Raw genomic sequence first — 25000 nt, forward strand, 5'->3', positions numbered from 1 at the left:
CAGAGGGTTTCATGTTGTTCTGTGTGTTTATATCCAGAGGGTTTCATGTTGTTCTGTGTGTTTATATCCAGAGGGTTTCATGTTGTTCTGTGTGTTTATATCCAGAGGGTTTCATGTTGTTCTGTGTGTTTATATCCAGAGGGTTTCATGTTGTTCTGTGTGTTTATATCCAGAGGGTTTCATGTTGTTCTGTGTGTTTATATCCAGAGGGTTTCATGTTGTTCTGTGTGTTTATATCCAGAGGGTTTCATGTTGTTCTGTGTGTTTATATCCAGAGGGTTTCATGTTGTTCTGTGTGTTTATATCCAGAGGGTTTCATGTTGTTCTGTGTGTTTATATCCAGAGGGTTTCATGTTGTTCTGTGTGTTTATATCCAGAGGGTTTCATGTTGTTCTGTGTGTTTATATCCAGAGGGTTTCATGTTGTTCTGTGTGTTTATATCCAGAGGGTTTCATGTTGTTCTGTGTGTTTATATCCAGAGGGTTTCATGTTGTTCTGTGTGTTTATATCCAGAGGGTTTCATGTTGTTCTGTGTGTTTATATCCAGAGGGTTTCATGTTGTTCTGTGTGTTTATATCCAGAGGGTTTCATGTTGTTCTGTGTGTTTATATCCAGAGGGTTTCATGTTGTTCTGTGTGTTTATATCCAGAGGGTTTCATGTTGTTCTGTGTGTTTATATCCAGAGGGTTTCATGTTGTTCTGTGTGTTTATATCCAGAGGGTTTCATGTTGTTCTGTGTGTTTATATCCAGAGGGTTTCATGTTGTTCTGTGTGTTTATATCCAGAGGGTTTCATGTTGTTCTGTGTGTTTATATCCAGAGGGTTTCATGTTGTTCTGTGTGTTTATATCCAGAGGTTTCATGTTGTTCTGTGTGTTTATATCCAGAGGGTTTCATGTTGTTCTGTGTGTTTATATCCAGAGGGTTTCATGTTGTTCTGTGTGTTTATATCCAGAGGGTTTCATGTTGATTTCTATTTCTACTTCAAAGTATTGCGCTTATGGTCTAAGTCTCACCTTCTCCTTCCCTCCTTGTGTGTGTGTGTGTGTGTGTGTGTGTGTGTGTGTGTGTGTGTGTGTGTGTGTGTGTGTGTGTGTGTGTGTGTGTGTGTGTGTGTGTGTGTGTGTGTGTGTGTTGTGTTGTGTTTTCCAGGCGAAACCCTCTCCACTTCCACATCATAACAGACTCTACTGCCCAGCAGATTCTAGCGTCTCTGTTCCACACCTGGATGGTCCCTGCTGTCAGGGTGGACTTCTACGACGCAGACGAACTCAAGGTGAGACACACACGTCTACAGCTCACTTCCCAAAACAACTTCTCCTCATGTGATCAACAATAAGAGAGATTCTGCACCTTCGTCTTTCTCCAACTGATCTCCTCAAACATTCACATCCTCATCCTCTGTCCTCAACAAGACTGTCTGGTTCGTGTGTGTTAATACCTGAGGTGTCATGGATCCTCAACAAGACTGTCTGGTTCGTGTGTGTTAATACCTGAGGTGTCATGGATCCTCAACAAGACTGTCTGGTTCGTGTGTGTTAATACCTGAGGTGTCGTGGTTCCTCAACAAGACTGTCTGGTTCGTGTGTGTTAATACCTGAGGTGTCGTGGTTCCTCAACAAGACTGTCTGGTTCGTGTGTGTTAATACCTGAGGTGTCATGGTTCCTCAACAAGACTGTCTGGTTCGTGTGTGTTAATACCTGAGGTGTCGTGGTTCCTCAACAAGACTGTCTGGTTCGTGTGTGTTAATACCTGAGGTGTCGTGGTTCCTCAACAAGACTGTCTGGTTCGTGTGTGTTAATACCTGAGGTGTCATGGTTCCTCAACAAGACTGTCTGGTTCGTGTGTGTTAATACCTGAGGTGTCGTGGTTCCTCAACAAGACTGTCTGGTTCGTGTGTGTTAATACCACCCTCTACCTCCTTCTCTTCTGTCAGGCTGAGGTGTCGTGGATCCCCAACAAGCATTACTCAGGTATCTACGGTCTAATGAAGCTGGTGCTCACCAAGACCTTACCTCCAGACCTGCAGAAAGTCATCGTCCTGGACACAGATATCACCTTCGCTACGGACATCGCTGAGCTCTGGGCCGTCTTCCACAAGTTCAAAGGTGAGGCTACTGCATCATTTCCTGTTGGGGTGTAGTCATTGTGCTTCCTGTTGCTTCTGCTAAAGGGCTTGTATTCGTTAGGACCCGCTAGCAAAACTAAAATGAGTGTTTCTTATTGGACAAGGTCAGTTAGTCCCTCCCTATTTCAAATAAGTGTTCTTCTGTTAGGGAAAGGGGGGTACCTAGTCAGTTGGAAAGGAAAGGGGGATACATAGTCAGTTGGAAAGGGGGGATACCTAGTCAGTTGGAAAGGAAAGGGGGATACCTAGTCAGTTGGAAAGGAAAGGGGGATACCTAGTCAGTTGGAAAGGGGGATACCTAGTCAGTTGGAAAGGGGGGGATACCTAGTCAGTTGGAAAGGAAAGGGGGATACCTAGTCAGTTGGAAAGGGGGATACCTAGTCAGTTGGAAAGGGGATACCTAGTCAGTTGGAAAGGAAAGGGGGATACCTAGTCAGTTGGAAAGGGGGGATACCTAGTCAGTTGGAAAGGGGGATACCTAGTCAGTTGGAAAGGGGGGGTACCTAGTCAGTTGGAAAGGGGGATACCTAGTCAGTTGGAAAGGGGAAAGGGGGGATACCTAGTCAGTTGGAAAGGGGGGGATACCTAGTCAGTTGTAAAGGAAAGGGGGATACCTAGTCAGTTGGAAAGGGGGATACCTAGTCAGTTGAAAGGAAAGGGGGATACCTAGTCAGTTGGAAAGGGGGGGTACCTAGTCAGTTGGAAAGGGGGATACCTAGTCAGTTGGAAAGGGGGGGTACCTAGTCAGTTGTAAAGGAAAGGGGGATACCTAGTCAGTTGGAAAGGGGGATACCTAGTCAGTTGGAAAGGGGGGGTACCTAGTCAGGTGGAAAGGAAAGGGGGATACCTAGTCAGTTGGAAAGGAAAGGGGGGATACCTAGTCAGTTGGAAAGGGGGATACCTAGTCAGTTGGAAAGGGGGATACCTAGTCAGTTGGAAAGGGGAAAGGGGGGATACCTAGTCAGTTGGAAAGGAAAGGGGGGATACCTAGTCAGTTGGAAAGGAAAGGGGGGTACCTAGTCAGTTGGAAAGGGGGATACCTAGTCAGTTGGAAAGGAAAGGGGGGTAACTAGTCAGTTGGAAAGGGGGATACCTAGTCAGTTGGAATGGGGGATACCTAGTCAGTTGGAAAGGAAAGGGGGATACCTAGTCAGTTGGAAAGGGGGGGTACCTAGTCAGTTGGAAAGGAAAGGGGGATACCTAGTCAGTTGGAAAGGGGGATACCTAGTCAGTTGGAAAGGAAAGGGGGATACCTAGTCAGTTGGAAAGGAAAGGGGGATACCTAGTCAGTTGGAAAGGAAAGGGGGGATACCTAGTCAGTTGGAAAGGGGGGTACCTAGTCAGTTGGAAAGGGGGATACCTAGTCAGTTGGAAAGGGGGATACCTAGTCAGTTGGAAAGGAAAGGGGGATACCTAGTCAGTTGGAAAGGGGGATACCTAGTCAGTTGGAAAAGGGGGATACCTAGTCAGTTGGAAAGGAAAGGGGGATACCTAGTCAGTTGGAAAGGGGGATACCTAGTCAGTTGGAAAGGGGGATACCTAGTCAGTTGGAAAGGAAAGGGGGATACCTAGTCAGTTGGAAAGGGGGATACCTAGTCAGTTGGAAAGGAAAGGGGGATACCTAGTCAGTTGGAAAGGGGGGGATACCTAGTCAGTTGGAAAGGGGGGTACCTAGTCAGTTGGAAAGGAAAGGGGGATACCTAGTCAGTTGGAAAGGGGGATACCTAGTCAGTTGGAAAGGGGGGTACCTAGTCAGTTGGAAAGGGGGGATACCTAGTCAGTTGGAAAGGAAAGGGGGGATACCTAGTCAGTTGGAAAGGAAAGGGGGATACCTAGTCAGTTGGAAAGGAAAGGGGGATACCTAGTCAGTTGGAAAGGGGGGATACCTAGTCAGTTGGAAAGGGGGATACCTAGTCAGTTGGAAAGGAAAGGGGGGTACCTAGTCAGTTGGAAAGGAAAGGGGGATACCTAGTCAGTTGGAAAGGAAAGGGGGATACCTAGTCAGTTGGAAAGGAAAGGGGGATACCTAGTCAGTTGGAAAGGAAAGGGGGATACCTAGTCAGTTGGAAAGGAAAGGGGGATACCTAGTCAGTTGGAAAGGGGGGATACCTAGTCAGTTGGAAAGGGGGATACCTAGTCAGTTGGAAAGGAAAGGGGGATACCTAGTCAGTTGGAAAGGAAAGGGGGATACCTAGTCAGTTGGAAAGGAAAGGGGGATACCTAGTCAGTTGGAAAGGGGGATACCTAGTCAGTTGGAAAGGGGGGGTACCTAGTCAGTTGGAAAGGGGGGATACCTAGTCAGTTGGAAAGGAAAGGGGGGATACCTAGTCAGTTGGAAAGGGGGGATACCTAGTCAGTTGGAAAGGAAAGGGGGGTACCTAGTCAGTTGGAAAGGAAAGGGGGATACCTAGTCAGTTGGAAAGGAAAGGGGGGTACCTAGTCAGTTGGAAAGGAAAGGGGGGTACCTAGTCAGTTGGAAAGGAAAGGGGGGTACCTAGTCAGTTGGAAAGGGGGGATACCTAGTCAGTTGGAAAGGAAAGGGGGGATACCTAGTCAGTTGGAAAGGAAAGGGGGGATACCTAGTCAGTTGGAAAGGAAAGGGGGTACCTAGTCAGTTGGAAAGGAAAGGGGGGATACCTAGTCAGTTGGAAAGGGGGATACCTAGTCAGTTGGAAAGGGGAAAGGGGGGATACCTAGTCAGTTGGAAAGGAAAGGGGGGATACCTAGTCAGTTGGAAAGGAAAGGGGGTACCTAGTCAGTTGGAAAGGGGGATACCTAGTCAGTTGGAAAGGAAAGGGGGGTAACTAGTCAGTTGGAAAGGGGGATACCTAGTCAGTTGGAAAGGGGGATACCTAGTCAGTTGGAAAGGGGGATACCTAGTCAGTTGGAAAGGGGGGATACCTAGTCAGTTGGAAAGGGGGGATACCTAGTCAGTTGGAAAGGAAAGGGGGGATACCTAGTCAGTTGGAAAGGGGGGATACCTAGTCAGTTGGAAAGGGGGATACCTAGTCAGTTGGAAAGGAAAGGGGGATACCTAGTCAGTTGGAAAGGAAAGGGGGATACCTAGTCAGTTGGAAAGGAAAGGGGGATAACTAGTCAGTTCGAAAAGAAAGGGGGATACCTAGTCAGTTGGAAAGGAAAGGGGGGTACCTAGTCAGTTGGAAAGGGGGATACCTAGTCAGTTGGAAAGGAAAGGGCGATACCTAGTCAGTTGGAAAGGGGGATACCTAGTCAGTTGGAAAGGAAAGGGGGATACCTAGTCAGTTGGAAAGGAAAGGGGGATACCTAGTCAGTTGGAAAGGGGGGTACCTAGTCAGTTGGAAAGGAAAGGGGGATACCTAGTCAGTTGGAAAGGGGGATACCTAGTCAGTTGGAAAGGAAAGGGGGATACCTAGTCAGTTGGAAAGGAAAGGGGGATACCTAGTCAGTTGGAAAGGAAAGGGGGGTACCTAGTCAGTTGGAAAGGGGGATACCTAGTCAGTTGGAAAGGAAAGGGGGGATACCTAGTCAGTTGGAAAGGGGGGTACCTAGTCAGTTGGAAAGGGGAATACCTAGTCAGTTGGAAAGGGGGATACCTAGTCAGTTGGAAAGGAAAGGGGGGATACCTAGTCAGTTGGAAAGGGGGATACCTAGTCAGTTGGAAAGGGGGGTACCTAGTCAGTTGGAAAGGAAAGGGGGATACCTAGTCAGTTGGAAAGGGGGATACCTAGTCAGTTGGAAAGGGGGGTACCTAGTCAGTTGGAAAGGGGGATACCTAGTCAGTTGGAAATACCTAGTCAGTTGGAAAGGGGGATACCTAGTCAGTTGGAAAGGAAAGGGGGATACCTAGTCAGTTGGAAAGGAAAGGGGGATACCTAGTCAGTTGGAAAGGGGGGTATCTAGTCAGTTGGAAAGGAAAGGGGGATACCTAGTCAGTTGGAAAGGGGGATACCTAGTCAGTTGGAAAGGGGGATACCTAGTCAGTTGGAAAGGAAAGGGGGGATACCTAGTCAGTTGGAAAGGGGGGATACCTAGTCAGTTGGAAAGGGGGATACCTAGTCAGTTGGAAAGGAAAGGGGGGTACCTAGTCAGTTGGAAAGGGGGGTACCTAGTCAGTTGGTAAGGAAAGGGGGGATACCTAGTCAGTTGGAAAGGGGGATACCTAGTCAGTTGGAAAGGGGGATACCTAGTCAGTTGGAAAGGAAAGGGGGGTACCTAGTCAGTTGGAAAGGGGGATACCTAGTCAGTTGGTAAGGAAAGGGGGGATACCTAGTCAGTTGGAAAGGGGGATACCTAGTCAGTTGGAAAGGGGGGTACCTAGTCAGTTGGAAAGGAAAGGGGGATACCTAGTCAGTTGGAAAGGAAAGGGGGGATACCTAGTCAGTTGGAAAGGGGGATACCTAGTCAGTTGGAAAGGGGGGTACCTAGTCAGTTGGAAAGGAAAGGGGGGATACCTAGTCAGTTGGAAAGGGGGATACCTAGTCAGTTGGAAAGGGGGGTACCTAGTCAGTTGGAAAGGAAAGGGGGATACCTAGTCAGTTGGAAAGGGGGATACCTAGTCAGTTGGAAAGGGGGATACCTAGTCAGTTGGAAAGGGGGATACCTAGTCAGTTGGAAAGGAAAGGGGGATACCTAGTCAGTTGGAAAGGAAAGGGGGGATACCTAGTCAGTTGGAAAGGGGGGTATCTAGTCAGTTGGAAAGGAAAGGGGGATACCTAGTCAGTTGGAAAGGAAAGGGGGGATACCTAGTCAGTTGGAAAGGGGGGTATCTAGTCAGTTGGAAAGGAAAGGGGGATACCTAGTCAGTTGGAAAGGGGGATACCTAGTCAGTTGGAAAGGGGGATACCTAGTCAGTTGGAAAGGAAAGGGGGGATACCTAGTCAGTTGGAAAGGGGGATACCTAGTCAGTTGGAAAGGGGGATACCTAGTCAGTTGGAAAGGAAAGGGGGGATACCTAGTCAGTTGGAAAGGGGGGATACCTAGTCAGTTGGAAAGGGGGATACCTAGACAGTTGGAAAGGAAAGGGGGGTACCTAGTCAGTTGGAAAGGGGGGTACCTAGTCAGTTGGTAAGGAAAGGGGGGATACCTAGTCAGTTGGAAAGGGGGATACCTAGTCAGTTGGAAAGGGGGATACCTAGTCAGTTGGAAAGGAAAGGGGGGTACCTAGTCAGTTCGAAAAGAAAGGGGGATACCTAGTCAGTTGGAAAGGAAAGGGGGGATACCTAGTCAGTTGGAAAGGGGGATACCTAGTCAGTTGGAAAAGGGGGTACCTAGTCAGTTGGAAAGGAAAGGGGGATACCTAGTCAGTTGGAAAGGGGGGTACCTAGTCAGTTGGAAAGGAAAGGGGGATACCTAGTCAGTTGGAAAGGGGGGTACCTAGTCAGTTGGAAAGGAAAGGGGGATACCTAGTCAGTTGGAAAGGAAAGGGGGATACCTAGTCAGTTGGAAAGGGGGATACCTAGTCAGTTGGAAAGGAAAGGGGGATACCTAGTCAGTTGGAAAGGAAAGGGGGATACCTAGTCAGTTGGAAAGGGGGGTACCTAGTCAGTTGGAAAGGAAAGGGGGATACCTAGTCAGTTGGAAAGGGGGATACCTAGTCAGTTGGAAAGGGGGGTACCTAGTCAGTTGGAAAGGGGGATACCTAGTCAGTTGGAAAGGAAAGGGGGATACCTAGTCAGTTGGAAAGGGGGGATACCTAGTCAGTTGGAAAGGGGGGGTACCTAGTCAGTTGGAAAGGAAAGGGGGATACCTAGTCAGTTGGAAAGGAAAGGGGGGGATACCTAGTCAGTTGGAAAGGAAAGGGGGATACCTAGTCAGTTGGAAAGGAAAGGGGGATACCTAGTCAGTTGGAAAGGAAAGGGGGATACCTAGTCAGTTGGAAAGGGGGGATACCTAGTCAGTTGGAAAGGGGGATACCTAGTCAGTTGGAAAGGAAAGGGGGATACCTAGTCAGTTGGAAAGGGGGATACCTAGTCAGTTGGAAAGGGGGGTACCTAGTCAGTTGGAAAGGGGGATACCTAGTCAGTTGGAAAGGGGGGTACCTAGTCAGTTGGAAAGGAAAGGGGGATACCTAGTCAGTTGGAAAGGGGGATACCTAGTCAGTTGGAAAGGGGGATACCTAGTCAGTTGGTAAGGAAAGGGGGGATACCTAGTCAGTTGGAAAGGGGGGGTACCTAGTCAGTTGGAAAGGGGAATACCTAGTCAGTTAGAAAGGGGGATACCTAGTCAGTTGGAAAGGAAAGGGGGGATACCTAGTCAGTTGGAAAGGGGGATACCTAGTCAGTTGGAAAGGGGGGTACCTAGTCAGTTGGAAAGGAAAGGGGGATACCTAGTCAGTTGGAAAGGGGGATACCTAGTCAGTTGGAAAGGGGGGATACCTAGTCAGTTGGAAAGGAAAGGGGGATACCTAGTCAGTTGGAAAGGAGGGGGTACCTAGTCAGTTGGAAAGGGGGGATACCTAGTCAGTTGGAAAGGGGGATACCTAGTCAGTTGGAAAGGAAAGGGGGGATACCTAGTCAGTTGGAAAGGGGGGATACCTAGTCAGTTGGAAAGGGGGATACCTAGTCAGTTGGAAAGGAAAGGGGGGTACCTAGTCAGTTGGAAAGGGGGGTACCTAGTCAGTTGGTAAGGAAAGGGGGGATACCTAGTCAGTTGGAAAGGGGGATACCTAGTCAGTTGGAAAGGGGGATACCTAGTCAGTTGGAAAGGGGGGTACCTAGTCAGTTGGAAAGGGGGATACCTAGTCAGTTGGTAAGGAAAGGGGGGATACCTAGTCAGTTGGAAAGGGGAATACCTAGTCAGTTGGAAAGGGGGATACCTAGTCAGTTGGAAAGGAAAGGGGGGATACCTAGTCAGTTGGAAAGGGGGATACCTAGTCAGTTGGAAAGGGGGATACCTAGTCAGTTGGAAAGGAAAGGGGGATACCTAGTCAGTTGGAAAGGAAAGGGGGATACCTAGTCAGTTGGAAAGGGGGATACCTAGTCAGTTGGAAAGGGGGATACCTAGTCAGTTGGAAAGGGGGATACCTAGTCAGTTGGAAAGGAAAGGGGGATACCTAGTCAGTTGGAAAGGGGGATACCTAGTCAGTTGGTAAGGAAAGGGGGGATACCTAGTCAGTTGGAAAGGGGAATACCTAGTCAGTTAGAAAGGGGGATACCTAGTCAGTTGGAAAGGAAAGGGGGGATACCTAGTCAGTTGGAAAGGAAAGGGGGGTACCTAGTCAGTTGGAAAGGAAAGGGGGTACCTAGTCAGTTGGAAAGGAAAGGGGGATACCTAGTCAGTTGGAAAGGGGGATACCTAGTCAGTTGGAAAGGGGGATACCTAGTCAGTTGGAAAGGGGGATACCTAGTCAGTTGGAAAGGAAAGGGGGATACCTAGTCAGTTGGAAAGGAAAGGGGGATACCTAGTCAGTTGGAAAGGGGGGTATCTAGTCAGTTGGAAAGGAAAGGGGGATACCTAGTCAGTTGGAAAGGGGGATACCTAGTCAGTTGGAAAGGGGGATACCTAGTCAGTTGGAAAGGAAAGGGGGGATACCTAGTCAGTTGGAAAGGGGGATACCTAGTCAGTTGGAAAGGGGGATACCTAGTCAGTTGGAAAGGAAAGGGGGGATACCTAGTCAGTTGGAAAGGGGGGATACCTAGTCAGTTGGAAAGGGGGATACCTAGACAGTTGGAAAGGAAAGGGGGGTACCTAGTCAGTTGGAAAGGGGGGTACCTAGTCAGTTGGTAAGGAAAGGGGGGATACCTAGTCAGTTGGAAAGGGGGATACCTAGTCAGTTGGAAAGGGGGATACCTAGTCAGTTGGAAAGGAAAGGGGGGTACCTAGTCAGTTGGAAATTGGGGATACCTAGTCAGTTGGAAAGGGGGATACCTAGTCAGTTGGAAAGGGGGGATACCTAGTCAGTTGGAAAGGGGAATACCTAGTCAGTTAGAAAGGGGGATACCTAGTCAGTTGGAAAGGAAAGGGGGGATACCTAGTCAGTTGGAAAGGGGGGTACCTAGTCAGTTGGAAAGGAAAGGGGGATACCTAGTCAGTTGGAAAGGGGGATACCTAGTCAGTTGGAAAGGAAAGGGGGATACCTAGTCAGTTGGAAAGGAAAGGGGGATACCTAGTCAGTTGGAAAGGGGGGTATCTAGTCAGTTGGAAAGGAAAGGGGGATACCTAGTCAGTTGGAAAGGGGGATACCTAGTCAGTTGGAAAGGAAAGGGGGATACCTAGTCAGTTGGAAAGGAAAGGGGGATACCTAGTCAGTTGGAAAGGAAAGGGGGGATACCTAGTCAGTTGGAAAGGGGGGATACCTAGTCAGTTGGAAAGGGGGATACCTAGTCAGTTGGAAAGGAAAGGGGGGTACCTAGTCAGTTGGAAAGGGGGATACCTAGTCAGTTGGAAAGGAAAGGGGGATACCTAGTCAGTTGGAAAGGGGGATACCTAGTCAGTTGGAAAGGGGGATACCTAGTCAGTTGGAAAGGAAAGGGGGGTACCTAGTCAGTTGGAAAGGGGGATACCTAGTCAGTTGGTAAGGAAAGGGGGGATACCTAGTCAGTTGGAAAGGGGGGGTACCTAGTCAGTTGGAAAGGGGAATACCTAGTCAGTTAGAAAGGGGGATACCTAGTCAGTTGGAAAGGAAAGGGGGGATACCTAGTCAGTTGGAAAGGGGGATACCTAGTCAGTTGGAAAGGGGGGTACCTAGTCAGTTGGAAAGGAAAGGGGGATACCTAGTCAGTTGGAAAGGAAAGGGGGATACCTAGTCAGTTGGAAAGGGGGGATACCTAGTCAGTTGGAAAGGAAAGGGGGATACCTAGTCAGTTGGAAAGGAAAGGGGGGATACCTAGTCAGTTGGAAAGGGGAATACCTAGTCAGTTGGAAAGGGGATACCTAGTCAGTTGGAAAGGGGAATACCTAGTCAGTTGGAAAGGGGGATACCTAGTCAGTTGGAAAGGGGGGTACCTAGTCAGTTGGAAAGGAAAGGGGGATACCTAGTCAGTTGGAAAGGAAAGGGGGATACCTAGTCAGTTGGAAAGGAAAGGGGGGATACCTAGTCAGTTGGAAAGGGGGGATACCTAGTCAGTTGGAAAGGGGGATACCTAGTCAGTTGGAAAGGAAAGGGGGGTACCTAGTCAGTTGGAAAGGGGGATACCTAGTCAGTTGGTAAGGAAAGGGGGGATACCTAGTCAGTTGGAAAGGGGGGGTACCTAGTCAGTTGGAAAGGAAAGGGGGATACCTAGTCAGTTGGAAAGGGGGACCAGCAGGGGGAGGGGGGTACCTAGTCAGTTGGAAAGGAAAGGGGGGATACCTAGTCAGTTGGAAAGGGGGATACCTAGTCAGTTGGAAAGGAAAGGGGGGATACCTAGTCAGTTGGAAAGGAAAGGGGGATACCTAGTCAGTTGGAAAGGGGGGATACCTAGTCAGTTGGAAAGGAAAGGGGGGATACCTAGTCAGTTGGAAAGGGGGATACCTAGTCAGTTGGAAAGGGGGATACCTAGTCAGTTGGAAAGGAAAGGGGGATACCTAGTCAGTTGGAAAGGAAAGGGGGGATACCTAGTCAGTTGGAAAGGAAAGGGGGATACCTAGTCAGTTGGAAAGGGGGATACCTAGTCAGTTGGAAAGGGGGATACCTAGTCAGTTGTGCAACTAAATGTATCTTCCGCATTTAACCCACAAACCCCTGGGAATCAGAGAGGTGCAGAGGGGGCTGCCTGGGTTAACTGCCTTGCTCAGGGGAACAGTGGGTTAACTGCCTTGCTCAGGAGAACAGTGGGTTAACTGCCTTGCTCAGGGGAACAGTGGGTTAACTGCCTTGTTCAGGGGAACAGTGGATTAACTGCCTTGCTCAGGGGAACAGTGGGTTAACTGCCTTGCTCAGGGGAACAGTGGGTTAACTGTGGGTTAACTGCCTTGCTCAGGGGAACAGTGGGTTAACTGTGGGTTAACTGCCTTGTTCAGGGGAACAGTGGGTTAACTGCCATGCTCAGGGGAACAGTGGGTTAACTGCCATGCTCAGGGGAACAGTGGGTTAACTGCCTTGCTCAGGGGAACAGTGGGTTAACTGCCTTGCTCAGGGGAACAGTGGGTTAACTGCCTTGTTCAGGGGAACAGTGGGTTAACTGCCTTGCTCAGGGGCAGAACGACAGATTTTTACCTTGTCAGCTCAGAGATTCGATCCAGCAACCTTCCGGTTACTGGCCCAATGCTCTAACCACTAGGCTACGTTTGGATCCTAATTGAGTTGTCTATTCAGGACGTACATTTAAATTCAATTGATGATTTGCACATTGTTTTTCTACGAGGAGGAAGAGGGAGGAGGTGGAGTCCAGAGATTTATTAGTCCCTTACTGTCCCACTGTGGATTACCTTTGGGATTACCTTTGGGATTACCTTTGGGATTACCTTTGGATTACCTTGGGATTACCTTTTGGATTACCTTGGGATTACCTTCATTAACAGTTCACTTTATGCTTCACCCCTACCCCCCCACCCTGTTCATTCTCTACCCCCCCACCCTGTTCATTCTCTACCCCCCCACCCTGTTCATTCTCTACCCCCCCACCCTGTTCATTCTCTACCCCCCCCACCCTGTTCATTCTCTACCCCCCCCACCCTGTTCATTCTCTACCCCCCCACCCTGTTCATTCTCTACCCCCCCCACCCTGTTCATTCTCTACCCCCCCACCCTGTTCATTCTCTACCCCCCCACCCTGTTCATTCTCTACCCCCCCCACCCTGTTCATTCTCTACCCCCCCACCCTGTTCATTCTCTACCCCCCCCCACCCTGTTCATTCTCTACCCCCCCCACCCTGTTCATTCTCTACCCCCCCACCCTGTTCATTCTCTACCCCCCCCACCCTGTTCATTCTCTACCCCCCCACCCTGTTCATTCTCTACCCCCCACCCTGTTCATTCTCTACCCCCCCACCCTGTTCATTCTCTACCCCCCCACCCTGTTCATTCTCTACCCCCCCACCCTGTTCATTCTCTACCCCCCCACCCTGTTCATTCTCTACCCCCCCACCCTGTTCATTCTCTACCCCCCCACCCTGTTCATTCTCTACCCCCCACCCTGTTCATTCTCTACTCCCCCCACCCTGTTCATTCTCTACCCCCCCACCCTGTTCATTCTCTACCCCCCACCCTGTTCATTCTCTACTCCCCCACCCTGTTCATTCTCTACCCCCCCACCCTGTTCATTCTCTACCCCCCCACCCTGTTCATTCTCTACCCCCCCACCCTGTTCATTCTCTACCCCCCCCACCCTGTTCATTCTCTACCCCCCCACCCTGTTCATTCTCTACCCCCCCACCCTGTTCATTCTCTACCCCCCACCCTGTTCATTCTACCTGTTCATTCTCTACCCCCCACCCTGTTCATTCTCTACCCCCACCCTGTTCTCTCTACCCCTCACCCATTCAGTTAGCTGTCCTTTCTACCTCTCACCCATTCAGTTAGCTGTCCTTTCTACTCCTCACCCATTCAGCTAGCTGTCCTTTCTACCCCTCACCCATTCAGTTAGCTGTCCTTTCTACCCCCCACCCATTCAGTTAGCTGTCCTTTCTACCCCTCACCCATTCAGTTAGCTGTTCTTTCTACCTCTCACCCATTCAGTTAGCTGTCCTTTCTACTCCTCACCCATTCAGTTAGCTGTCCTTTCTACCCCTCACCCATTCAGTTAGCTGTCCTTTCTACCTCTCACCCATTCAGCTAGCTGTCCTTTCTACTCCTCACCCATTCAGTTAGCTGTCCTCTCTACCCCTCACCCATTCAGTTAGCTGTCCTTTCTACCCCTCACCCATTCAGTTAGCTGTCCTTTCTACCTCTCACCCATTCAGTTAGCTGTCCTTTCTACACCTTACCCATTCAGTTAGCTGTCCTTTCTACCCCTCACCCATTCAGTTAGCTGTCCTTTCTACCCATCACCCATTCAGTTAGCTGTCCTTTCTACTCCTCACCCATTCAGTTAGCTGTCCTTTCTACCCCTCACCCATTCAGTTAGCTGTCCTTTCTACCTCTCACCCATTCAGTTAGCTGTCCTTTCACCCTCACCCATTCATTAGCTTCCTTTCTACCCCTCACCCATTCAGTTAGCTGTCCTTTCTACCTGTTCATTCTCTACCCCCCCACCCTGTTCATTCTCTACCCCCCCACCCTGTTCATTCTCTACCCCCTCACCCTGTTCATTCTCTACCCCCCCACCCTGTTCATTCTCTACCCCCCCACCCTGTTCATTCTCTACCCCCCCACCCTGTTCATTCTCTACCCCCCACCCTGTTCATTCTCTACCCCCCCACCCTGTTCATTCTGTCCTTTCTACCCCTCACCCATTCAGTTAGCTGTCCTTTCTACCCCTCACCCATTCAGTTAGCTGTCCTTTCTACCCCCCCACCCATTCAGTTAGCTGTCCTTTCTACCCCCCCCACCCATTCAGTTAGCTGTCCTTTCTACCCCTCACCCATTCAGTTAGCTGTCCTTTCTACCCCTCACCCATTCAGTTAGCTGTCCTTTCTACCCCTCACCCATTCAGTTAGCTGTCCTTTCTACCCCTCACCCATTCAGTTAGCTGTCCTTTCTACCTCTCACCCATTCAGTTAGCTGTCCTTTCTACCCCCCCACCCATTCAGTTAGCTGTCCTTTCTACCCCTCACCCATTCAGTTAGCTGTCCTTTCTACCCCTCACCCATTCAGTTAGCTGTCCTTTCTACCCCTCACCCATTCAGTTAGCTGTCCTTTCTACCCCTCACCCATTCAGTTAGCTGTCCTTTCTACCCCTCACCCATTCAGTTAGCTGTCCTTTCTACCCCCCACCCATTCAGTTAGCTGTCCTTTCTACCCCCCCACCCATTCAGTTAGCTGTCCTTTCTACCTCTCACCCATTCAGTTAGCTGTCCTTTCTACCCCTCACCCATTCAGTTAGCCGTCCTTTCAACCCCTCACCCATTCAGTTAGCTGTCCTTTCTACCCCTCACCCATTCAGTTAGCTGTCCTTTCTACCCCCCCACCCATTCAGTTAGCTGTCCTTTCTACCTCTCACCCATTCAGTTAGCTGTCCTTTATACCACCCACCCATTCAGTTAGCTGTCCTTTCTACCCCTCACCCATTCAGTTAGCTGTCCTTTCTACCCCATCACCCATTCAGTTAGCTGTCCTTTCTACTCCTCACCCATTCAGTTAGCTGTCCTTTCTACCCATCACCCATTCAGTTAGCTGTCCTTTCTACTCCTCACCCATTCAGTTAGCTGTCCTTTCTACCCATCACCCATTCAGTTGGCTGTCCTTTCTACCCCTCACCCATTCAGTTAGCTGTCCTTTCTACCTCTCACCCATTCAGTTAGCTGTCCTTTCTACTCCTCACCCATTCAGTTAGCTGTCCTTTCTACCCCTCACCCATTCAGTTAGCTGTCCTTTCTACCTCTCACCCATTCAGTTAGCTGTCCTTTCTACCCCTCACCCATTCAGTTAGCTGTCCTTTCTACCCCTCACCCATTCAGTTAGCTGTCCTTTCTACCCCTCACCCATTCAGTTAGCTGTCCTTTCTACCTCTCACCCATTCAGTTAGCTGTCCTTTCTACACCTCACCCATTCAGTTAGCTGTCCTTTCTACCCCTCACCCATTCAGTTAGCTGTCCTTTCTACCCATCACCCATTCAGTTAGCTGTCCTTTCTACTCCTCACCCATTCAGTTAGCTGTCCTTTCTACCCATCACCCATTCAGTTAGCTGTCCTTTCTACCCATCACCCATTCAGTTAGCTGTCCTTTCTACTCCTCACCCATTCAGTTAGCTGTCCTTTCTACCCATCACCCATTCAGTTAGCTGTCCTTTCTACCCCTCACCCATTCAGTTAGCTGTCCTTTCTACCCCTCACCCATTCAGTTAGCTGTCCTTTCTACCCCTCACCCATTCAGTTAGCTGTCCTTTCTACCTCTCACCCATTCAGTTAGCTGTCCTTTCTACCCCTCACCCATTCAGTTAGCTGTCCTTTCTACCCCTCACCCATTCAGTTAGCTGTCCTTTCTACCCCTCACCCATTCAGTTAGCTGTCCTTTCTACCCCTCACCCATTCAGTTAGCTGTCCTTTCTACCCCTCACCCATTCAGTTAGCTGTCCTTTCTACCCCTCACCCATTCAGTTAGCTGTCCTTTCTACCCCTCACCCATTCAATTAGCTGTCCTTTCTACCTCTCACCCATTCAGTTAGCTGTCCTTTCTACCCCTCACCCATTCAGTTAGCTGTCCTTTCTACCCCTCACCCATTCAGTTAGCTGTCCTTTCAACCCCCCCACCCATTCAGTTAGCTGTCCTTTCTACCCCTCACCCATTCAGTTAGCTGTCCTTTCTACCCCTCACCCATTCAGTTAGCTGTCCTTTCTACCCCTCACCCATTCAGTTAGCTGTCCTTTCTACCCATCACCCATTCAGTTAGCTGTCCTTTCTACTCCTCACCCATTCAGTTAGCTGTCCTTTCTACCCATCACCCATTCAGTTAGCTGTCCTTTCTACTCCTCACCCATTCAGTTAGCTGTCCTTTCTACCCATCACCCATTCAGTTGGCTGTCCTTTCTACCCCTCACCCATTCAGTTAGCTGTCCTTTCTACCCCTCACCCATTCAGTTAGCTGTCCTTTCTACCCCTCACCCATTCAGTTAGCTGTCCTTTCTACCCCTCACCCATTCAGTTAGCTGTCCTTTCTACCCCTCACCCATTCAGTTAGCTGTCCTTTCTACCTCCTCACCCATTCAGTTAGCTGTCCTTTCTACCCCTCACCCATTCAGTTAGCTGTCCTTTCTACCCCTCACCCATTCAGTTAGCTGTCCTTTCTACCTCTCACCCATTCAGTTAGCTGTCCTTTCTACCCCTCACCCATTCAGTTAGCTGTCCTTTCTACCCCTCACCCATTCAGTTAGCTGTCCTTTCTACCCATCACCCATTCAGTTGGCTGTTCTTTCAACCCCCCCCCCCCCCCCCCCCCACTGCATTCTCACATACTGACTATGCGGCCCGAATGGCAATCTATTCCATATATAGTGCACTACTTTTTTCCAGAGCCTCATTTGCCCTGGACAAAAGTAGTGCACTATATAGGTAATAGAGTGCCATTAGGGAGGCGTATGGATTCTAGCACATTCACAGGTGTACAGCGACGTGTTCGATGCTGAGTACTCCCTATTTTAAACCTGTGCTTTTATCCCATTTAAAGTGAAACCACCTACAGTGCTGAAACTTAAATTCCTACTACTTTGCTATTTTAATGATTCCAGAACTTACTTACATTTCCATTAGGCGTTTCAAACCATTATACCACAGACCACCTACTGCGATGATTCTGAATTGTGACGTAAAAAGAATTGTAATTACCATAATGTATTCTATTTTAATGTTTAGAATTCAGAACTACTTTACAGTTCAATTAGAATTCAAACCCACTCTCTGTTCCATCTAGCCAGCCAATCATTCTTTCCCAAGCAGCGTATCGCAGACACATTGGTTTGGATTAAGAGTGTTGGATGGTTTAGGATTCTGAAAGTCTAATATTGAAGTCTCCGCCTCCCACCCTTCTTTTACCCAGGAGACAGTATGCAGATAGTAGCTTGTCATTGTGACGGTTCAGGCAAAGAGGTAAAACTGGCTCTATAGATTCAGGTATCTAGTGCTGCTCCTACAGCCCACTGCTGGGCCTCTATCTGCTCCTACAGCCCCCTATCTGCTCCTACAGTCCCCTATCTGCTCCTACAGCCCCCTATCTGCTCCTACAGCCCCCTGCTGGGTCTCTATCTGCTCCTACAGCCCCCTATCTGCTCCTACAGCCCCCTGCTGGTTCTCTATCTGCTCCTACAGCCCCCTATCTGCTCCTACAGCCCCCTGCTGGGTCTCTATCTGCTCCTACAGCCCCCTGCTGGGTCTCTATCTGCTCCTACAGCCCCCTGCTGGGTCTCTATCTGCTCCTACAGCCCCCTGCTGGGTCTCTATCTGCTCCTACAGCCCCCTATCTGCTCCTACAGCCCCCTGCTGGGTCTCTATCTGCTCCTACAGCCCCCTGCTGGGTCTCTATCTGCTCCTACAGCCCCCTGCTGGGTCTCTATCTGCTCCTACAGCCCCCTGCTGGGTCTCTATCTGCTCCTACAGCCCCCTGCTGGGTCTCTCAGACTGTAGGATGTTGTTTGGGTAGAAACCCAGCTAGATGTCTCAGTGACTGTAGGATGTTGTTTGGGTAGAAACCCAGCTAGATGTCTGACTGTAGGATGTTGTTTGGGTAGAAACCCAGCTAGATGTCTGACTGTAGGATGTTGTTCGGGTAGAAACCAGCATCCTACAGTCTCTGCTACATTGTAACAGCGAAGTGGCCACGGTGAACTCATATATGGGGCTCAGCCAGGACTGTTACTTTTGTAACTGAATGAAAACATTTAAAAAAAGTTATTTAACCGATTTTGATGTTTTGGAAAGTAGATGGTAAATCTGCCTGTGAACAGATTGGGGAGAGTTAATCCTGTGGTATTAAGCCCAGTGTCACAGACCGGCGTTCATTAGTAAAATGACTAAGTATACTTGTGGTGGACAGATGTCAACTGATACGCAACAACACACTGAAATGAACCTTATGGTTCGTATTGTAGCATAGCAACACCCTGAAATGAACCTTATGGTTCGTATTGTAGCATAGCAACACCCTGAAATGAACCTTATGGTCCGTATTGTAGCATAGCAACACACTGAAATGAACCTTATGGTTCGTATTGTAGCATAGCAACACACTGAAATGAACCTTCTGGTTCGTATTGTAGCATAGCAACACCCTGAAATGAACCTTATGGTTCGTATTGTAGCATAGCAACACCCTGAAATGAACCTTATGGTTCGTATTGTAGCATAGCAACACCCTGAAATGAACCTTATGGTTCGTATTGTAGCATAGCAACACCCTGAAATTAACCTTATGGTCCGTATTGTAGCATAGCAACACACTGAAATGAACCTTATGGTTCGTATTGTAGCATAGCAACACACTGAAATGAACCTTCTGGTTCGTATTGTAGCATAGCAACACCCTGAAATGAACCTTATGGTCCGTATTGTAGCATAGCAACACCCTGAAATGAACCTTATGGTTCGTATTGTAGCATAGCAACACCCTGAAATGAACCTTATGGTCCGTATTGTAGCATAGCAACACCCTGAAATTAACCTTCTGGTTCGTATTGTAGCATAGCAACACACTGAAATGAACCTTCTGGTCCGTATTGTAGCATAGCAACACCCTGAAATGAACCTTATGGTTCGTATTGTAGCATAGCAACACCCTGAAATGAACCTTATGGTTCGTATTGTAGCATAGCAACACCCTGAAATGAACCTTCTGGTCCGTATTGTAGCATAGCAACACCCTGAAATGAACCTTCTGGTTCGTATTGTAGCATAGCAACACCCTGAAATGAACCTTCTGGTTCGTATTGTAGCATAGCAACATAGATGCTAATTCAATAACATGGCATCATTAACATAGCATCTCACTCATCATTACTCAGGATTCATTCAGGATTATCCGTAACCATGGTATCATCCACATCAACGTAGAAGTGGTTAGAAACATATTCTATGTTTTATTTGCAATAAAAGTGACTCCAAAATGACACCGATAGATATTTTTTACCTTCATTTCTATTGAGAATCAAAATAATCTGAATAACTACCAAAACAATCAGCAAATGTATCCAACTAGTTTGTAGTCATTGTGTGTTTATATGGGACCATATATTTAACTTTGTACTACTTTAATACACAGAAGTGAATTTGTACCAATACTTTTGCTCCCCTAAAATAGTGGACTATATACAAAAAAAAAGTGCTGTAAATTTCAAAACGGTTCACCCGGGATGAATGAAAATACCCTCAAATGAAAGCTGACAGTCTGAGTCTGTACTTTAACATCATAGTCATTGTGTGATTAAACCCAAACTTTTGGAGTATAGAGCCAAAATAATAAAAACATGCTTCACTGTCCCCATAACTACAGAGGGAACTGTATTTTATTCCCAGTAGACTGACTAGTCCAGTATGTATTTTATTCTCAGTAGACTGACTGGTCCAGTATGTATTATATTCCCAGTAGACTGACTGACTAGTCCAGTATATATTTTATTCCCAGTAGACTGACTAGTCCAGTATATATTTTATTCCCAGTAGACTGACTACTCCAGTATGTATTTTATTCCCAGTAGACTGACTAGTCCAGTATATATTTTATTCCCAGTAGACTGACTAGTCCAGTATGTATTTTATTCCCAGTAGACTGACTAGTCCAGTATGTATTTTATTCCCAGTAGACTGACTAGTCCAGTATGTATTTTATTCTCAGTAGACTGACTAGTCCAGTATGTATTTTATTCCCAGTAGACTGACTAGTCCAGTATGTATTTTATTCTCAGTAGACTGACTAGTCCAGTATGTATTTTATTCTCAGTAGACTGACTAGTCCAGTATGTATTTTATTCCCAGTAGACTGACTAGTCCAGTATGTATTTTATTCTCAGTAGACTGACTAGTCCAGTATGTATTTTATTCCCAGTAGACTGACTAGTCCAGTATATATTTTATTCCCAGTAGACTGACTGACTAGTCCAGTATGTATTTTATTCCCAGTAGACTGACTAGTCCAGTATGTATTTTATTCCCAGTAGACTGACTAGTCCAGTATGTATTTTATTCTCAGTAGACTGACTAATCCAGTATGTATTTTATTACCAGTAGACTGACTAGTCCAGTATGTATTTTATTCCCAGTAGACTGACTAGTCCAGTATATATTTTATTCCCAGTAGACTGACTGACTAGTCCAGTATATATTTTATTCCCAGTAGACTGACTGACTAGTCCAGTATGTATTTTATTCCCAGTAGACTGACTAGTCCAGTATGTATTTTATTCCCAGTAGACTGACTAGTCCAGTATGTATTTTATTCCAGTAGACTGACTGACTAGTCCAGTATATATTTTATTCCAGTAGACTGACTGACTAGTCCAGTATATATTTTATTCCCAGTAGATTGACTAGTCCAGTATGTATTTTATTCTCAGTAGACTGACTAGTCCAGTATGTATTTTATTCTCAGTAGACTGACTAGTCCAGTATGTATTTTATTCCAGTAGACTGACTAGTCCAGTATGTATTTTATTCTCAGTAGACTGACTAGTCCAGTATGTATTTTTTCCCAGTAGACTGACTAGTCCAGTATATATTTTATTCCCAGTAGACTGACTGACTAGTCCAGTATGTATTTTATTCCCAGTAGACTGACTAGTCCAGTATGTATTTATTCCCAGTAGACTGACTAGTCCAGTATGTATTTTATTCTCAGTAGACTGACTAATCCAGTATGTATTTTATTCCCAGTAGACTGACTAGTCCAGTATGTATTTTATTCCCAGTAGACTGACTAGTCCAGTATATATTTTATTCCCAGTAGACTGACTAGTCCAGTATATATTTTATTCCCAGTAGACTGACTGACTAGTCCAGTATGTATTTTATTCCCAGTAGACTGACTAGTCCAGTATGTATTTTATTCCCAGTAGACTGACTAGTCCAGTATGTATTTTATTCCCAGTAGACTGACTGACTAGTCCAGTATATATTTTATTCCCAGTAGACTGACTGACTAGTCCAGTATATATTTTATTCCCAGTAGATTGACTGACTAGTCCAGTATATATTTTATTCCCAGTAGACTGACTAGTCCAGTATGTATTTTATTCCCAGTAGACTGACTAGTCCAGTATGTATTTTATTCCCAGTAGACTGACTAGTCCAGTATATATTTTATTCCCAGTAGACTGACTGACTAGTCCAGTATGTATTTTATTCCCAGTAGACTGACTAGTCCAGTATGTATTTTATTCCCAGTAGACTGACTAGTCCAGTATGTATTTTATTCCCAGTAGACTGACTAGTCCAGAATGTATTTTATAGTGTCTGGCAGGTTACTGTAAACACTTCAAAGTAGATTTCTTGAAAAACATTTTCCCTGATACTCTTTCCCTATTTGTCTTTCCTCCAATCCTCACTTCCTCTCTCCTCGCCGCCTCCTCAGAGCACATTGCAGGAGAAGGTTTTAAGGGCGGGTCCTTTGATCTTCTCCTCCAATCCGGTTCGAGAAGGAGGCGAGGACAGAGGATACTAGGAAATTGAGACAAATTGAGACAAATTGAGAAAGTGCCGGCAACGTCTTGCGAACACAGTAAACTGTATCTATCTGAGCGAAGGCCCAAGCTGTCTCAGAATGGGATTTCTTCATATAGTTGATTACAGGTATTAGCAGGGAGGGCAAGGACCACTCTGGCTGTTACTGTCCACTCTAAATCCACACACACACACACACACACACACACACACACACACACACACACACACACACACACACACACACACACACACACACACACACACACACACACACACACACACACACACACACACACACACACACACACACACACACACACACATACACACACACACACACACACACAGAGAGACTCTCCAAATCCTCCATTACTTAACTGGATTAAACGGCAGCTTCTCTCCTCCAAATAGCCACATGGTGAAGTCTTAAGAAGAACCAACAGATAGTCCACTACTTTATAATCTATTTTACTGACGGACTGCTACTTCCCATGTTGTTTTAGTGTTTTAATGTCATCCCTACCATTCATACACCCTCTAATGTCATCCCTACCATTCATACACCCTCTCTAATGTCATCCCTACCATTCATACACCCTCTCTAATGTCATCCCTACCATTCATACACCCTCTGTCATCCCTACCATTCATACACCCTCTCTAATGTCATCCCTACCATTCACACACCCTCTCTAATGTCATCCCTACCATTCATACACCCTCTCTAATGTCATCCCTACCATTCATACACCCTCTCTAATGTCATCCCTACCATTCACACACCCTCTCTAATGTCATCCCTACCATTCATACACCCTCTCTAATGTCATCCCTACCATTCATACACCCTCTCTAATGTCATCCCTACCATTCACACACCCTCTCTAATGTCATCCCTACCATTCACACCCTCTCTAATGTCATCCCTACCATTCACACCCTCTCTAATGTCATCCCTACCATTCACACCCCCTCTCTAATGTCATCCCTACCATTCACACACCCTCTCTAATGTCATCCCTACCATTCATACACCCTCTCTAATGTCATCCCTACCATTCATCAACGCTCTCTAATGTCATCCCTACCATTCATACACCCTCTCTAATGTCATCCCTACCATTCACACCCTCTCTAATGTCATCCCTACCATTCACACCCTCTCTAATGTCATCCCTACCATTCATACACCCTCTCTAATGTCATCCCTACCATTCATACACCCTCTCTAATGTCATCCCTACCATTCACACCCTCTAATGTCATCCCTACCATTCATACACCCTCTCTAATGTCATCCCTACCATTCACACCCCCTCTAATGTCATCCCTACCATTCATACACCCTCTCTAATGTCATCCCTACCATTCACCCCCTCTAATGTCATCCCTACCATTCACCCCCTCTCTAATGTCATCCCTACCATTCACCCCCTCTAATGTCATCTCTACCATTCATACACCCTCTCTAATGTCATCCCTACCATTCACCCCCTCTGTCATCCCTACCATTCACACCCTCTAATGTCATCCCTACCATTCATACACCCTCTCTAATGTCATCCCTACCATTCACACCCTCTCTAATGTCATCCCTACATTCACACCCTCTAATGTCATCCCTACCATTCAACACCCTCTCTAATGTCATCCCTACCATTCATACACCCTCTCTAATGTCATCCCTACCATCTCACACCCTCTCTAATGTCATCCCTACCATTCACACACCCTCTCTAATGTCATCCCTACCATTCACACACCCTCTCTAATGTCATCCCTACCATTCATACACCTCTAACATCCCACCCTCACACCCTCTGTCATCCCTACCATTCAGCACACCCTCTAATGTCATCCCTACCATCACACCCTCTAATGTCATCCCTACCATTCACACCCTCTAATGTCATCCCTACCATTCATACACCCTCTCTAATGTCATCCCTACCATTCACACCCTCTAATGTCATCCCTACCATTCATACACCCTCTCTAATGTCATCCCTACCATTCACACCCCCTCTAATGTCATCCCTACCATTCATACACCCTCTCTAATGTCATCCCTACCATTCACCCCCTCTAATGTCATCCCTACCATTCACCCCCTCTCTAATGTCATCCCTACCATTCACCCCCTCTAATGTCATCTCTACCATTCATACACCCTCTCTAATGTCATCCCTACCATTCACCCCCTCTAATGTCATCCCTACCATTCACACCCTCTCTAATGTCATCCCTACCATTCATACACCCTCTCTAATGTCATCCCTACCATTCACACCCTCTAATGTCATCCCTACCATTCACACACCCTCTCTAATGTCATCCCTACCATTCATACACCCTCTCTAATGGCATCCCTACCATTCACACCCTCTCTAATGTCATCCCTACCATTCATACACCCTCTCTAATGTCATCCCTACCATTCACACACTCTCTAATGTCATCCCTACCATTCATACACCCTCTCTAATGTCATCCCTACCATTCACACCCTCTAATGTCATCCCTACCATTCACACACCCTCTCTAATGTCATCCCTACCATTCACACCCTCTGTCATCCCTACCATTCACACACCCTCTAATGTCATCCCTACCATTCACACCCTCTGTCATCCCTACCATTCACACACCCTCTAATATCATCCCTACCATACACCCTCTCTAAAGTCATCCCTACCATTCACCCCCTCTAATATCATCCCTACCATTC

The 25000-nt window shown here is 47.2% G+C and overlaps 1 protein-coding gene across 1 annotated transcript in view; it reads left to right on the forward strand.

The window, feature by feature from the left end:
• LOC106598122 (xylosyl- and glucuronyltransferase LARGE1) overlaps nt 1–25000 on the forward strand; it is a 175360-nt gene that overhangs the window by 84431 nt on the left and 65929 nt on the right. The window contains exons 5-6 of the mRNA XM_082977243.1: nt 1152–1275; nt 1937–2108. Of these exons, the coding sequence (XP_082833369.1) occupies nt 1152–1275; nt 1937–2108 (296 nt within the window). The remainder of the gene's footprint in view (nt 1–1151; nt 1276–1936; nt 2109–25000) is intronic.

The sequence above is a fragment of the Salmo salar genome, chromosome 07 (genome assembly GCF_965601325.2).
Source record: "Salmo salar chromosome 07, fSalSal1, whole genome shotgun sequence".
Classification (NCBI taxonomy): Eukaryota; Metazoa; Chordata; class Actinopteri; order Salmoniformes; family Salmonidae; genus Salmo; species Salmo salar.